This window comes from Mirounga angustirostris, unplaced genomic scaffold (genome assembly GCF_029215605.1).
Source record: "Mirounga angustirostris isolate CCGP_5_RB_7025 unplaced genomic scaffold, mMirAng1.0.hap1 SCAF_13, whole genome shotgun sequence".
NCBI classification, from domain to species: Eukaryota; Metazoa; Chordata; class Mammalia; order Carnivora; family Phocidae; genus Mirounga; species Mirounga angustirostris.
The window spans coordinates 35,353,986-35,371,223 of NW_026991721.1; the positions used below are offsets into that span (position 1 = coordinate 35,353,986).

Here is a 17,238-nt window from a genome sequence, read left to right on the forward strand (position 1 = left end):
AGCGTCCTGGGTTGTGCGCCCCTCCGCAGCGCTCCCAGTCCTGCCTCCAGGTTGGGGCACGTCTCTGCTCTTTGTGCTTCTAAAACTGCCAGCTGCTCCCAGTTCGCGCGCGCGCGACTCCGCCGCTCAGGGTTTCCACCCCCAGGGGTTGTGGTTCACCAGCGCAACCCCAGCGCACCGGGTTTCCGTCTCAGAGGCTGCAGTTTGCGTGCGCGTGACCGTCACTCCAGTTTCTGTTTGGGGGGCTGTGGTTCGCGCGTGGGCAACCATGCCGGTCTGGTTTTCCACCCCAGGGGCTGCCCTAAAGTCCTTTCCTGATGCTACCAGTCTGCGAGTCTGTGCCCGTCCCCAGTGCATGAGGCTGTCACTCACCGGTGGTGTAGGATCCCCACGTCCAGGCACCCTCCCGCTGCCGTTTATCCTCCGATATCTGCCCGCAGAATCACGGCTCTCCGTTTCGTACCTCAAAACCAACCACCTGCGATATTCTGTTTGTAGAGATCCAGATCTTCTTACATCTCAGGCTGGTTTCGTGGGTGCTGAGAGTGGTCTGGTAGATATCCAGTTCAATTGCGGGGACCAGTTGAAATAGGGTCCCCTACTCCTCCACCATCTTTCCCCTCTCCCTGAGGTGATGGTTCTAAAGCAAAAACTGAACCATGTCCTTTTCCTGCTTCAAAAAGGTTTTTATCCCTTCTTTTAGCAGTGTTCTGCATGATGTTGCTGATAAACATTCAAGTCTCGCCTTCTTCTACTCCTATATGAAGAACTAAACGCCCAGTGTTCCTCCTCAGCCCAGTGCTCTGCACTACGTCTCTCTGCCTGAGACATTCTTACCTAACTTGTTTACTTTGGAACTTACTACTTATCTTTCAAGACACAGCTCAAGAATAAGTGCTGTGAACCTTTCCCTGAACTTGTCACAAAAGTAGGTGCTTTTTCATCCATCCTCTGTTCTTTCAGGAGTATCGCTCTGTTATAATTATTATAAATTTGGGTGTCTTCCTGTGAATATATTCATAACCATCAAAACCATGTTCTGATTATCTTTGTAGCCCTACTCTCTTGCCTGGTATCTAGTGATGTTTAATAAATGCTCATTAAAGGAACCGTGTGCATTGTAATCATGCACCTATGGACAATTCCTTTCTCTTTTTAAGGATGTTTTTTATTTTTATCATCTTGCTATCAAGTGCTACCAAGTCTCTAAAACTTTTCCTAAAACCATAAAATCAACAAGGAAAAGAAATAAAAGCACACCAATACAGGCCTTCAGCATCATGACAGAGAATACCATGATCTTCAAATTAACTATAAGTAAAGAAAAAAACCCAGTTCCAAGAGAGGACCTGCCACCTGTTGTCACAAACCTGATGTACCAGAGAGCAAGGAAGAAGATGCTTAAGAAGTTCCAGTAAAAAAAAAAAAAAATGTAAAGTAGGGTACAGACATTAAACAAATACAGACAAAATAACCGCCAGGGGGAGAAAAAGATGTAACTAAATGTCATAATACTGAACACATTTTGGGATAGGGTAATCCACAGCACTGGCCAAAAGGAAGGGATCTGAAAATAAGCAGGAATGGAAGCCTCAAAGAAGCAACATTTGGGGGGGAAGAGTCACATGTAAATGGTGGTACTCCTTAAAGGTGTGGCAGGAAAGAGAAAGAAGAAAGTAAGAGGGATCCTGTAGATCCTAGACAATAACCACACACCATCATCCATAAAAGAAACTGCACGGAATAGTAAAGGGCTAGCAGAAGAGTGCACTCTAATGCTTGAAACACTATGAGTTAAATACAAATAGACAAAAGCAGACCATATCTATACAAAACTATATTAGAAAAACCAACAATGTTAAACAAATAATTTCAGCTAATGAATATTCTCCCAAAGGAACATAAGAAATAGTGGAATAAAACACTACAAACTGAATTAAATTTTCTCAAATAAATAATTGAAAACATAAGAAAATACCAGAAATATATAAATAATAAGTGTGGGAATTGGAATAAATAAAACAAGAGGTGAAAGAACTCCATAAAGAGAGGAAAAAGAAAAATTGCAAAAGGTTGTATCAGAATTGATGCTGAAATGTCCACAATAGCCAAATTGTGGAAAGAGCCAAGATGTCCATCTACAGATGAATGGATAAAGAAGATGTGGTATATATATACAATGGAATATTATGCAGCCATCAAAAGGAATGAGATCTTGCCATTTGCAATGACGTGGATGGAACTGGAGGGTATTATGTTGAGTGAAGTAAGTCAAAAAGAGAAAGACATGTATCATATGATCTCACTGATATGAGGAATTCTTAATCGCAGGAATCAAACTGAGTGTTGTTGGAGTGGGGGGTGGGGTAGGAGGGATGGGGTGACTGGGTGATGGACACTGGGGAGGGTATGTGCTCTGGTAAGCGCTGTGAATTGTGCAAGACTGTTGAATCTCAGATCTGTACCTCTGAAACAAATAATGCAATATATGTTAAGAAAAAAAAAAAGAAGAAGAAGAAGAGGGTAGCGGGAGGGAAGAGTGAAGCGGGGGGAATCGGAGGGGTAGACAAACCATGAGAGACGGTGGACTCTGAAAAACAAACGGGGTTCTAGAGGGGAGGGGGGTGGGAGGATGGGTTAGCCTGGTGGTGGGTATTGAGGAGGGCACGTTCTGCATGGAGCACTGGGTGTTGTGCACAAACAATGAATCATGGAACACTTCCTCTAAAACTAATGATGTGGGCACCTGGGTGGCTCAGTTGGTTAAGCGACTGCCTTCGGCTCAGGTCATGATCCTGGAGTCCCAGGATCGAGTCCCGCATCGGGCTCCCTGCTCAGCGGGGGGTCTGCTTCTCCCTCTGACCCTCCCCCCTCTCATGCTCTCTCTATCTCATTCTCTCTCAAATAAATAAATAAAATATTTAAAAAATAAAAAAATAAAAAAATAAAACTAATGATGTAATGTATGGGGCTTAACATAAGAATAAAAAAAAATTAAAAAAAAAGAATTGATGCTGAAATTATGAGGTATTCAAAAGGGAGAATAAAGGGACAATTAAGTGAAAATCTAATAAAAGACAGTAAGAAAAACAGGAAACCTATCAGAAAAATGAAAATGACATGGAGAAGTAAAAAGAGTCTCAGAGAAATCGTTTGATATAAAAGCAGACAAAAAAAGACCAATATACATATAAGTGGAGTCCAAAGAAAACAAAAATACTGGAAAAGATCTGATATTTTAAAACTATAATCCAAGAACACTTTCCAGAAGAAAAAAAAAAAAAATAGAAGGTATGCATTGAAAGGATCCAGTAGGAACCAGGAAAAACTGACTTAGAACAATCACCTCCAAAACACAATGTGTTAAAACAATCAGATTTTAAAACAAACGAGCAAGCAAACAAAACTCTCGGAGCTTCCTAGCAAAATGATAAAGTAATGTTCAAGGACAAAACAATTTTCTACTCATGAGGACACACTGGAGGCATTTCCACAAGGCAAGGACACCCACTATCTCTACTACTATTTAATATTGTTCTGGAATTACTAGCTAATGCAACTGAACAAAAGCAAATAACTGGAGACCTAAGAATTGGTAAAGAAAAAAGTAAACTATTTCTATTTAAAAATGACAGGGTGGGACACCTGGGTGGCACAGTCAGTTAAGTATCCGACTCTTGGTTTCAGCTCAGGTCGTCATCTCAGGGTCATGAGATCATCAAGCCCCACATCAGGCTCCTAGCTCGGTGTGGAGTCTGCTTGAGTTTCTCTCTCCCTCTGCCCCTTCTACTCATGCATGTGCTCTCTCCCTCTCAAATAAATAAATAAATCTTTTAAAAAATAACAAATAAATAAATAAATAAATAAGACATGGTACTATACCTAGATAACCTTAAAGAATCAATGAAAAAACTAATTCAATGAAGAATTCATCAAGGTGTCAGAATATAAAATTAAGATGCAAAAATCAATAGCATTCAGTATATAAATAAAAACAAGTTAGAAGATGTATTATGAGAATACATAATTTATAATAGCAACAAAAAATATAAAATACCTAGCATTAAACCTAAGAAAGTTGCCTAACCTATACAAGGAAAAATCTACAAGCCTCCTGAAAAACCCAAAAGTACGCTTGAACAAAGACATCTTTTCCTTGACATGCCTTCTCCTTGATTAGGATGACTGAATTATCATCAAACTATCAGGTCTATCTAAGTTAATTTGTAAATTTAATGTGATACCCATATAAATACCAACAATCTGTTTTTTAGTAAAGAGCTAGCCAAGTTGATACTAAAGTTTATATGGAAGAATAAATATACAGAATGTAAAAGGAAACACTAAGAGTAAAACCTATGATGAAGTATTAGCCCAACCAGATTCTAAAACATACTACATAGTACTACATAGTAAAACATATGTAGCAAAGGTGCTATAATGAAAACAGCCTGGTACTGATACATGAGAAGCTAGTTAGATCAAAGGAATAAAACAGAACATCTAGAAAGAAACTCCATTGCATAAAGAAATCTAGTTTAAGATAAAGGTAGTACCTCAAATCACGGAGACATCAATCAACTTCTTAATAAATGGTGTTGGGACAAATAGATAAAAGTAGATCTACTCCTCACATGATATGTACGAAAAATTCTAAATGGATCAGGAATCTAAACACAAAAAATGAAACTATGCAAGTAAAAGAAAATGTAGGAGAATTCCTCTATAATTTGTGTGTACAAAAAAGGTATTGTCTGGGCGCCTGGATGGCTCAGTCATTACACATCTGCCTTCGGCTCAGGTCGTGATCCCAGGGTTCTGGGATCGAGCCCCGCATCAGGCTCCCTGCTCAGCAGGGAGTCTACTTCTCCCTCTGACCCTCACCCCACTTGTGCTCTCTCTCTCTCTCAAATAAATAAATACAATCTTAAAAAACAAAGCATTGTCACTAAAAATCCAAAAGCAATAAAAATTTTGATAAAGTTGACTTCATATAAAATAAGAAAATACTTTTACATAGCAAAAAATAAACAAACAAATAAAAACAAAACCCATATACAAAGTCAAAATGCAAATGACAAACTTGGAGAAAATATTAGGAATATGTATTATAGATAAAGGATTATAAAACCTCAGTATATAAAAAATGTAAAAACACTAAAAAAGGAAAAAATTCTATAGAAAAATGGACAAAAGGTATGAATATACAATTCATTAAAAAGCTACAAAAATGTCCCTTACCATATGAAAAGATGTTCAATTTCATGCATATTAAGGGAAATACAAATTAAAACTACACTAAAATGCCATTTCTCACCTGTCAGCTAGCAAGAATTAGAAAACTTGACAGTGCACGCTGTACTCTCATACATTGTTCGTGGGAATTCCATATAGTCCAATCCCACTGAGAGGGAATTTGGCAATTTTTAAAAAAATTTATTTATTTATTTATTTATTTATTTATTTATTTTTAAAATTATGTTATATTAGTCACCATACAGTACTGCATTGCATGGAGCACTGGGTGTTACACACAAACAATGAATCATGGAACACTACATCAAAAACTAATGATGTACTGTATGGTGAATTTGGCAAATTTTAACACAACTATATATGCACTTACCCTGCAACCCAACAATCTCACGCATATGGATTTACCCTGAAGATACTCCCAACAATATGTCCAAGGACACATAATGGTGTACCATAAAGCAGAAAAATGAATGACGATGTCTCCCATGAACTCATGCATTGATCTTCAGGATATACTGTTAAGTAAAAATAGCAAAGTGCTGAAGAGTCTATACAGAATGCCACTTTTGTTTAACAAGGAGAAATTTTAGAGAATACATATATCTGCTTCTTTTGATAAAGATAAATCAGGAAACAATGAAGTTGCAAGCTATAAGGGATAAGGAATGAGAGAAGCGGGCAAGAAATGGGTGAAAGGTATCTGGGAAGGAGTGCCGCTCCCCTGGATTTTAACTAATATTGAAAACAAACTGAAATAAGCCTTATTATGCCAAAAGTGAAAAGGGTAGAGTTTTGGGGAGGAAAAAGGAGGAATGTTAGAAAGACATGGGATCCAGTTCCAAGGGCTTTGGCAAAAGAATGATGAGGGACAACTAGTAAATGTGGAAGGAGTGCTGCAGTTGGAAACTCATTTTGCAACCAAAACAGTGAATACTGGTTCAGTTGAGAATCATTCTGTATGCTAAGTCTAGGGAGAAATTGTAATGAGTAACACAACTTCCCACAGATTGTTTATTACTAGGAGGGTAAAAACAGTGGAGAAGTCCAACAAACTCTTAACTGGATAAAAAAAAAATCAATATAAAAAATGAGGGGCTTATGGAAGCAAGGGGAAAATAATATATAGAGCTGTGAAACAGGATCACACTTTGGATGCTCAAAATTATCATCAACGACCCGGTGCTCCCCCAAGCTAAAAGTCAACCCAGAAGACGGTGTCCGTGGCTGGTGCTGCTATCTCTAACGTCACAGGAGGGGGCCTGTGGGGCTGGGACCCAGGTCTCTGAGGAGGAGGTATGACAAGTTGGTGGGCTATCTCACAATAGATATGGGGTTGGATCTGCAAGTGTTGGCAAAACTGTAAACAGCATTCAGCCACAGCAATAGGAACACACGGCCACAGCCAGGAAAGAATTGTTGGGGAAATGCTCACAGGAAGGAAACGGGAAACACATAAATAAACCAACAGAAACAAATCCTCTTTTCCTCCTCCCATCTTTTGGTCTCCCTAGTGCTTCTTGCTGGCAGAGCCCAGCAGTGAGCTAACTGGCAAAGCATACTGGTGATACTCAGAGTTCCAGCCTCAATTTCACAAAGCAGATTATAGAAAGGTGGGCTGCAGCTGAGGAACAATAGCTTAATGACTGGTATGTAAGTGAGATCACATCAAGTGTTAATCTAGGAATCCACATCCAATTGCCACTTCCTACCTGCACAACTACAGGCCTTGCCCCCCATCTCCGGCGTCATTTCCTTCCAGGCATCCTGGGGAGTCCCCAGACATGTCTCACTTGTACTAGGAATATCTTTGGGGAACAGCTTTCTTTTTTTTTTTTTTTTTAAGATTTTATTTATTTATTTGACAGAGAGAGACAGCGAGAGAGGGAACACAAGCAGGGGGAGTGGGAGAGGGAGAAGCAGGCTTCCTGCCGAGCAGGGAGCCCGATGCGGGGCTCGATCCCAGGATCCTGGGATCGTGACATGAGCCGAAGGCAGAAGCTTAACCAACTGAGCCATCCAGGCACCCCTGGGGAACCGCTTTCAACACTTTGTCCAGGTCACTGTGTAAGGATTGCAGCTCCTCCACGCCAGTGGTGTTCATTTCTCCAAGAAGGAATTCCCCCTTCCCCCTCTGAGTTTCTTCACTAAACCCATCTTACCCTCTATCCCAGAAAGTTAATCCTCTAAGAGGAGTGGGTTTGTTTGTTTGTTTGTTTTTTTATACAAATTGATTGGGGTGTAATTCATATATAATAAAATATACCTAAGTGTATAATTTGATAAGTTCAAATGCATGCACTCTTGTAACTAAGTAAGAGACAGGCGAAGCTAGGTAGGGGGTTACATGACCAGGCTCACAGAAATCCCAGATGTGTTGGAGCACCTGGGTGGCTCAGTCAGTTAAGTGTCTGCCTTCAGCTCAGGTCATGATCTCAGGGTCCTGGGATGGAGCCCCACATCAGGCTCCCTGCTCAGCAGGGAGTCTGCTTCTCTCTCTCCCTCTGCCTCCCCCCTCATGCTCTCTCTTGCTCTCAAACAAATAAAATCTTAAAAAAAAAAAAAAAAGAAAAGAAAAGAAATTCCAGATGTGGAAAAATGTTATACACAAGATATTAACTAGAGAGAAGAAAACATAACAAATCCACTTTGTTTGTTCTAAATATAGACAAGATATTTTCATAATATTTTCAAATCTACCTTGTTTGTCTTAAATGTTACAGACAAGATATTTGCCAAGTTCCCTGGTCAGTTTTTTATAAAAGACCGACCATAAAAGTCCTCAGTGGCAACCCATTCGGAACCCCTGTCTAGGGAGCTTTCCTTTCTGTTCTCAACTTCCATTAATAAACTCTCGGTTCACCCTATTTTCCACAAGATTTATACTTCAACTCCATGAGGCAAGAACCCTGCAACCCCACAACCCTGCAATATAACCACCACCACAATCAACCATACAGAGCATTTCCATCTCAAAAAGTTCCCTTGAGACCCTTGCAGTTAACCCCTTCCCCAATACCAAGATCTGGGCAACTACTACTTTAATTTTGGTCCCTATAGTTTTGCCTCTTCCAGAATAATGTTTTATAAATGAAAACATAGGACTATGCAACATTTTGTGGCCTGCTTCTTTTCCTTAGCAAAGTGCTTTAAAGATTCATCCTTTGATGTTGCGTGTATCAGTAATTTATCTCAGAGAAAAATATCCATTGTGTGTATACACGATTGTTTATCCATTTATCAATTGATGGACTTTTGGGTTGCTTCCAGGTTTTTCTTATGAGTTAAGCTATGAACATTCAAATAATGGTGTTTTTGTGGACATATGCTGCATTTTTCCTGGGTAAAGACTTAGTAGGGGAATGGCTGGGTCGTAAAAAAGTACATATTTGGGGGGCCTGGGTGGCTCAGTCGTTAAGGGTCTGCCTTCAGCTCGGGTCATGATCCCAGGGTCCTGGGATTGAGCCCTGTGTCGGGCTCCCTGCTCCACAGGAAGCCTGCTTCTCCCTCTCCCACTCCCCCTGCTTGTGTTCCCTCTCTCTTTAATAAGTAAATAAAATCTTAAAAAAAAAAAAGAATGCATATTTAACTTGATAAGAAACTAAAATTTTTTATAGTTTCTCCACCATTTTGCATTCCAGCAGCACTTAGAGATTTCAAGTTGCTCCAGATCCCTGTCAGCACTTACTGCTGTCAATTTTTTAGATTTTAGCTATAATAGTGGGTGGTGTAGTAGCATCTCAATGACAGACGTTTTAATTTTTATTCCTCTAGTGAATACAGATGCTATGTATTTTTTGATTACTAACTGGCCATCCATAAATACTTTCTTTGGTGAAGTATCTGTTATAATCTTTTGTCCATTTTTAATGATTTTGTCTTATTACTGAATTTTAAGAGTTCCTTAAAATATTCTAAATGTCTTTTGTCCATATGTGTGTTGCCAGTATTTTCTCCAGCCTGTGGTTTGCCTTTTTGCTTTTATAACAGTGTCTTTTAAAGAGCAGACTTTATTATTATGAAGTCAAATTTATATATATTTAAATTGTACTTTTTGTGTCTTTCCTGAAAGGTCCATGCCAAACCCCAGGCCATATAAATTTTTCTGCTAAACGTTCTTCTAGAAGTTTTATAGGTTTAGCCATTACACTAAGTTCCCTGATCCATTTCAAGTTAGTTTAAATTTTTGTATAGGATCAAGATTAGTGTTTTGCATATGGATTTCCATTTGCTCCAACATCATTTGTTTAAAGGACTATCCTTTCCCCAGTGAATAACCAGGTACCTTTGTTGAAAATCAATTGACCACATATGTGTGGATCTGCTTCTGTACTCTCCTTTTATTAAAGTCTCCATTTGTTCATAATTTCATATATATAGAAAAAGTTGTAAGAATAATTTAGATAACTTCCATATACTCCTTAATTCTTTTATTGCAAAAATATTTTTCCATTTGTACTTTCTCTCTCTTCATATAACTCCCTCTTTCTCTTCATATATATATATGTCATATATATATATATGAAGAGATATATATGTCTATCTATCTATATACCTGTATCTATATATCGATATCTATCTTTGGACAATATAGATATAGACATATAGAGATATAAATATAGATGGAGATATCTTTTGATGAGCCATTTGAAAGTAAGTTGGTTGAATATGTCATGGTCCTTTATCCCTAAATACTTCATTGTCTGTTCCTAGAAAAAGAATATTATCTTACATAAACACTAAAAAGAAACCCTAGAACTAATAGTTGTTTTCTGCAGTTGCTACTTCTGTGATAACATAGTGTTTTCTTTTTTGCCTTTTAAGTTAACTTTTAAAAAAATTTTCACCTAAGTTATTTACATTAAATATTTATTAAATATTACATTAAATATTTCACCTAAGTTCTTTACATTAAACTTGGTTAAAATTTTACATTTATTTAAAAATATCATTTTACTATTGAAATGAAAAAGCAGTATAGCTTGCTATAAATGGGAAGTTATTATAGTAAGAAGATGAAAAACTTTTAAAAATTATTAAATTTATGCTAGGCACTGTCACCTGATTAAATATCTGAGTTTCCATTTTGTTGTAAAAGGAAATTTGCAAGGGCTAACAAAGTATTACAGATATAACCTCCACTGACCCAAGATGTAATGTGTTTGTATATACCCAAGGTCATAAATACAAATCTTTGGAGAATACTTGTAGTAGAAACACCTGTTGATAGTTTAAAAATTTTAAATGCATATATACTTTCAATATATTTTGAGCAATATAAACTATGTAAACGTTCATTCTGATGACTATGCTTCTTTAAAAATATGCTATGAAAACATTCTCCAAGGGCCCAATGTCTGCAAATGTCCTTAGCAGCAGGTTTGTAACAGTGAAAAATCTGGGACAGCCTGTTTTCTGACAGAAAAAGAGATAAATGAATTTTGCAACATTTATAATATGGCACTCTGTGTTCTGTTAAAAAACTTGAGATAGATCTGTGTGTATTCACAGGAGGAGTACCAATAATATATTATTTAGCGAAAAAGAAAATGACAGCAAAAAAGTAAATAAAGATGCCATTGTTTTTTCTAAGGAAAAAATATGATTGTGTATGCATTTCATTACACATGCACATAAAAATAGAACTGAATAGATATACCAAATCAAGGGCAATTACTTCTGCCAAGTTCGACAGAGGTAGAATTTCACTTAACATTTTGCAAGTCTCTTCACTATTTGAATTGTTAAATGACCATTATCCAAAACAATTAAGACATCTATCCAACAAAGAGTTCATATAATGATTTACAGAAAGTACCAGGTTATCTATGCTACCTGCCTTTCATTTATTCTTAAAAATCTCCACTTACTTGCCTTAAACAAAACCTTTGAGATAACTGTTCTACTGATTTGGGGACATCAGCCTCATAAAAAGGACACTGTGATGCTGTGCAAGCATAGCATTACCAGCATAAATCCCCAAGTGAAACACCAGGTGTGGAGCAACCAAGGGTCTCATCTGATTGTTCCTTTACTGAAATCCTGGCACGAGTCTCCTGACATCCTGTATGTATGGGGCGTTGTCAGGGTTCAAAGCAGGAACCTGCAACGGCAGGCTTCTTGCTTAGCCAATGAAACTGTCTAAAGAATTGAGGTCATGGAACACGTGCCTTCACGGATCTCTGAGATCTACACGCACACACACATGCATGCACACAGACCTCTGTGCACAAGCTTTCTGCTAGTTTCTAAATCCCCGGACTCAGAAAAACAAAACTAATATGTATGAAGCACTAAGTGCTAGCCCCTATGCTAAAAATATAGACATGTCTCATTTCATTATTAAACAGACCCATAAGGAAAGCACCATTGTTATTCCCATTTTACAGAGGAGCCTCATAGAGGTTAAATAATTTGACCAAGTTTATGTAGCTTCTAAGAGGAAGAACTTGGATCTGAACCCAGCCTACCTAAATACCAACTACCGAGCTACCTCTGCATGGTAGTTAAAAGTATTCTGGCAACAGCATTCTAATTCACAAATGAATGACTAAATGATAGTGTGGATACAAAACTAGGAAGATGTAACATGTTGTGGATGAAAACAGTGGTAAAAGAAAGGGAATGCGATGCCATTGTGAATAAAAATCACATCATCAAGTTTTAATCAGTTTGATACTATGTAAGGAACTTACCTAACCAAATCTAAAGGCTGCTCCTTGTAAAAATAGGAAAAGCGGGCCCAATTCTGGCAAAGTATGTACCTCTCGTTGACAGGATTGGGAGGTTCTGAAGGCTTCCAATACTGACCCTACAGATATTCAAAAAGAAAGTATTTGAATGACAAAGCAAAAGACAGGGGTGCAGTAAATAAACACAAATTTTATAAGGTTAGTGAATGAAGCAAATTGTTCTTTTACTTTTGATTTGAATTTTCATATTCCACTGATGTATAATTATCTCCTAAAATCTATAATAAACTATAACAATAGTGATAATCATTAAGATCCCCCCCACCCAGTTAGTTAAAAATACAAGTTAAAGTTTGAGACTCTGGCTTTACTCTAGCTGCTCTTTCCTGTGGAATGCCCTTTCTTCTCTACTCAAATTCTACCAGATTATTCACAGCTCAGGGATTCATGTTAACAGTATAACTGGCTGGGACTTTAGAAATACACTTTTATTTTATAGATGGAAAAATTATACTCAAGCAAAGTTCAGTGAATGATCCAAAGTCACACTACTATGACAGGAATCTCTTCCAGACTTGTCTGGCCCTCACTGGTAATCACTGACACAATTTCCCAGAAAATTTAAAACATGCATCACAAATGTTAGCACCAAAGAACCTCAGTACTGTTTCATGCATTTTCCCCATTGTTACATACTGAGTTGCCTTATTAATAATATCCCTTTGGGACATAGCAGAGTACTATCTACACATGGTAGTTCAACACATTCTTTTAACTGTTTGCCCAGACAAGTGAACTGCCAAAGACAACATGAATAAATATCCAATTGAAAATTAAGCACATGTGAAAATCTCGATATGATAAGGTATAAGATTTTATATCACCTAGATTCCAACTTTTTTCTTCTTCTGTAGCTAATCCTCCTGAATCTTGAAAATTGAAATAAATAAATAAATAAATAAATAAATAAGAAAATTGAAATAAATAAAAAGGCAGCCTATTTGGGTATCTTGAAAAATGATTCTTTAATTCACAGAAGGGAAAATCCAGTACCTAACCTTGCATTCAGGATGGGAAAAAAAAAAAAAGAAAAAAAAAGTAAAACTAACAGTAAGTTATAACTATCTCTCACAACAGCTAAGTACCACTGATCTTCTAGTGATCATAAATGACTCTGCTGGAAGGCTGGATGTACAGATTAAACTTGCTGGTGACTGAGGATATTAATTTGGCTTAATGACCTGGTAATAGTAAGAAGAGAATTAATGCCCTAAAAACAAACCAAACCTCAAAATCTTCTAAAACGGAATGAGCCCTTCTGTGAAGAAAGACTGACAGAGAATGCACTGTATAGTGTTTATTAACCCACTATATATCTCTCTACCAAATGACCATGGCATTATATTGAATCTTTAATCCCCTATTAGTTCTTCTGCCAAATGTGTGTGGAGGGAGGGAGGGGCTTGGGGAAGGAGGATGGTTTCTCTAACACTGAAGTTAATTTCACCTGAATTGATACTCCTGTTAAAAACTGCCACCCATTCTGGAAAATTCTGCTGTACTTTTATAGAAAACATATCAAAGATAATCAACTAGACAGTAAGGAACAGACCTTGTTCATCAAAAAGCATCTCTCTGTACAGAGAAATCATTTGTGAAAGGAAGAGTCAAATCGATATGACAAACTTCATTTTCTTATTTCAACATATTGCTATGGCCACCCCAACCTTCAGCAATCACCACCCTGATCAGTCCCCAGCCATCTGGAGGCAAGACCCTCCACCAGCAAAAAGACTGCAACTCGCTGAAGGCTCAGAGGATGGTTAGCATTTTTTAGCAATAAAGTACTTTTTAATTAAGGTATGTACCGTTTTTAGGCATAACCTCTTGCACACTGAATAGATTACAGCTTAGTGTAAACAATTTATATATGCAGTGGGAAACCAAAAAAATTCATTTTAATGAGACATGAAGTAAGCAAATGCTGTTGGAAAAATGGTGCCAATGGACTTCCATGACACAGGATTGCCAGAAACCTTCAATTTGTAAAAAAAAAAAACCCAATATCTGCAATGTGTCATAAAGCAAGGCACAAGAAAAGGAGGTATGCACGTACTTAAAACCAATCATGTATCTAATGAACGAATACATAAATGCATATAATTTAAGCCAAAACTTCATAAATGAGAAAAGATCTGATGGGTTCAGATAGAAATTTCCAAATATTCTACTCTGCAGTGTTGTTGTTGTTTTTTTTTTAATAAAACTGCTATTTTTCAATATGGGTTCTAAAGAAAATTCACATACAAATGTAATATCTTTTAAAAATAAATTTCCATTGAAACCACAGTGTAAAGTTAACCATGTGTTTCAGCATAGCTAGTAAGTTTCTCAGCTGGGAACTAGGGAGTCTTTGGGGGATTTTCCCAACATGAGAAAGAATTAAGTAACCTGTCATAAAAAAGGAAGCAAAGGGAAGATTCTCTCTCCCAACAAGGCAACCTCTGAATGTCAGAGGGAAAATGGGCTCAGTATTTCAAAACCAAGCTTATACTTACATCATGGAGTGGATAGGCAGATGAGTAAGTATTAGAAGTTAGCAGTCTTTCAATCCCAAACTTTTTCTTCCCATCTTCTATGCCAAAAGGACACCGTGAGAGAATATAATAAACCTATGAGGTAAGCATTAGACACACATTTCAGAACTTTATGCTATCCACATTTTTTTCCCATCGCAATTTAACAATGTCCAACTTTGTCTGAATGTAGATACAGGCTCTGATTACAGAAGGAACCTTCCCTCTGTTGTTTGAGGGAAGATGTAGAGGATAAGCTTGTATGGAGTTTGCAGGTAGTTTAGCTCCTGGGTATGGGAGCTCTCTATTCCCTTGGGAAGAGGCAGGAATGGATCATGATTTATTTTGCTTCTCCTGTCCCAAGCTCCTCTGGAAGTCTTGTGCCAAAATTCCTACAATCAGGCGTTCAAGTTGGGAGTGTAATATCACCACTAACAGTTCAGCTGTGGGAATATGGGATAGAATTGATACTCAGCTACGCTGATTACTTCAGTTACACTGAGGATTTATACAGGGCCTCTTCCTGACATCTGAATTTATTAACACAAGATTACCATATCTCTACAACTACTTTGCATTCATCTGTATCTTTGCATCAGTGTTTTCCTCCATATAATTTTGGCTTTGGTGTTCTCTGCTCTCATATTTCTGCCAGTTCAATACTATCTGTACTTTGTTTTCCAGCACCTTTTCAGAATTTCTGCTTTTCTGATGAATTTGGTCTTTTCAGCACCGTTTTCAATCTATTTCCCTCCCCGCCCCCCTTCTCACATCTCCTAAGTTAAAGAATTGTTGGTTGGAGTGCTGGTTGTTCTCGAATCACCATTAGCTAATCTGGTTACTCATTTAAGTGCATCTTACTATTTTATGTTGGTAAATACATCATAATTTATGAAAGCAGTTTTAATTTTTACAAATAATATGATAGATATTAATTATTTTACATACTTTGGATTATTTCTTTAGGAAAGATTCACCAAAATTAGAACTCTGTCCTAGGGTATTAACAAAGTGGAAAATTTTACTCCACCAGATATTGAGACTTATTATGAAGCCATGGTGAAAAAAAAAAATACAGCATGTTATTGTCAAAAAAAATAAATAGATCTGGACTTAGGAAAGACATTATATGAAAAGATTATTACAAGAGGGGGAGGGAAACTTGTAATAGGGAGCCCTGTGAACATCTGGAAAGTCTGGCAAAAAGAGACTTTTCTTTTTATTCATTCATTTATTCATTCATTCACTCATTCACTTATTCATTTGGGAGAGGCAAGCCAGGGTCAGGGAGTGTCCTTCTTTGCGGTAAGGAAGGGCTATTATACATGCCAGTGTTGGCTTGGGTTAAGGGTACATCAAAGTTTAGGTTTCTGTGGGAGGAAAGTTTAATTAATGTTCGGTCAATTCAGCTAATAAATACTTTGTTTTGATGATCAGTGGGGATAAATAGTTCAGCTAGTCATTTATCAGACCAAGAGTGAGAATATGGAGGGTCTATGTTTGACTCTTATTACTACAAACTAATTACAAAAGGGAGAAATTACAAGGCTAATTATAAATCTAAAAGAACTGAAATTTCCCTGGTGCCAAAAGGGAAAGAGACTTCCTCCCCGACCTCTCTGTTCTTGGAGCATTTCCTTTAGAGAGCTTGTAATTATAAGCTCTTTCTCTATCCCTTTGAGACTTATATAAATCTGTAGCAAAGCTAAATAAGCCTCTTGACAGTTTTACAACCCAGGAGTGTTTTCCTTAAGTTTTCTAGGAGCCATCCCTTTTAAATGTAAACATCAAGCAAGATAGCATCCCTCCCTGTTTCTATGGGAAAGTAGCCTGGGCACCTGACTCCAACTTGTAACTACTTGTTTGGCATAGAGATATGAGAAGCTTAATTTTTTCTTGGTATAAAGACAACTACCATAGATGGACACTTCAATCGCCAGGCGAATTTAGGATGAATTATGTGGCAAGCGGTGCTGTCAAGTCAAACTGGGAGATGGGGGCAGTGGTTATCTATGAATACTCATAGGGGCTAGGGTGATCCTTTAAAGGAAGCAGTTCACCAGAATGAGGAATGAGGGATTTCCTTAACGGTCCCTGTTTTCTAGGACTACAGAACTCAAGTAAGGTTCAACGTTGTCAGTATCGATACAAAAGGAGACAAAAGATCAAAGCTGCAGAACTGGGCCCAGAAGTAGACCTATGAATATATAGAAACTTGAGTTATAACAAAGGTGGAACTGAAAAACGGTATGAAAAGTTGAATGTTTTCAATAATTGCTACAAACTGAATGAATGACCACACATACGGTGGGAAATTGCACCATGCACAAAAATGAATTCCAGGTGGACGCTAGGTTTCAATGTGGAAAATAAAATAATACAACTTCAAAAAAATAACATAGGAAATTGACGTCATGGTCATGGTGGTAGTTAAAAGATTAAGAGCATGATTCATAAAGAAAAGGCTTGAGAAACTGGACTACATTAAAATTAAAAACATCTGTTTAGCAAAAGAAGCCATTAAAATAAAGAAAAAGGAAGCACAGGTAGGAAAAGATCAGTAACGTATATGATAAACAAAGGGCTCATATAAGGAATATATCAACGATTTCTACCAATCAACCAGGAAAGACCTAATTGAGAAATAGACAAGAGACTTTAGCAGGGACTTCACAAAAGTGCCTATGTAAATAAGCAATAAAAGCATCCAAACACAT

At 37.4% G+C, this 17,238-nt stretch overlaps 1 protein-coding gene across 2 annotated transcripts in view; it reads right to left on the reverse strand.

The window, feature by feature from the left end:
* Positions 1-17,238, reverse strand: part of ANO5 (anoctamin 5) — a 106,417-nt gene that overhangs the window by 44,959 nt on the left and 44,220 nt on the right. For both annotated transcript variants that reach the window (XM_064576730.1, XM_045895285.3), the window contains exons 8-9: positions 14,504-14,617; positions 11,949-12,064 (exon numbers count right to left, since the gene is read on the reverse strand). In XM_064576730.1, coding sequence (XP_064432800.1) covers positions 11,949-12,064; positions 14,504-14,617 — 230 coding nt within the window. The remainder of the gene's footprint in view (positions 1-11,948; positions 12,065-14,503; positions 14,618-17,238) is intronic.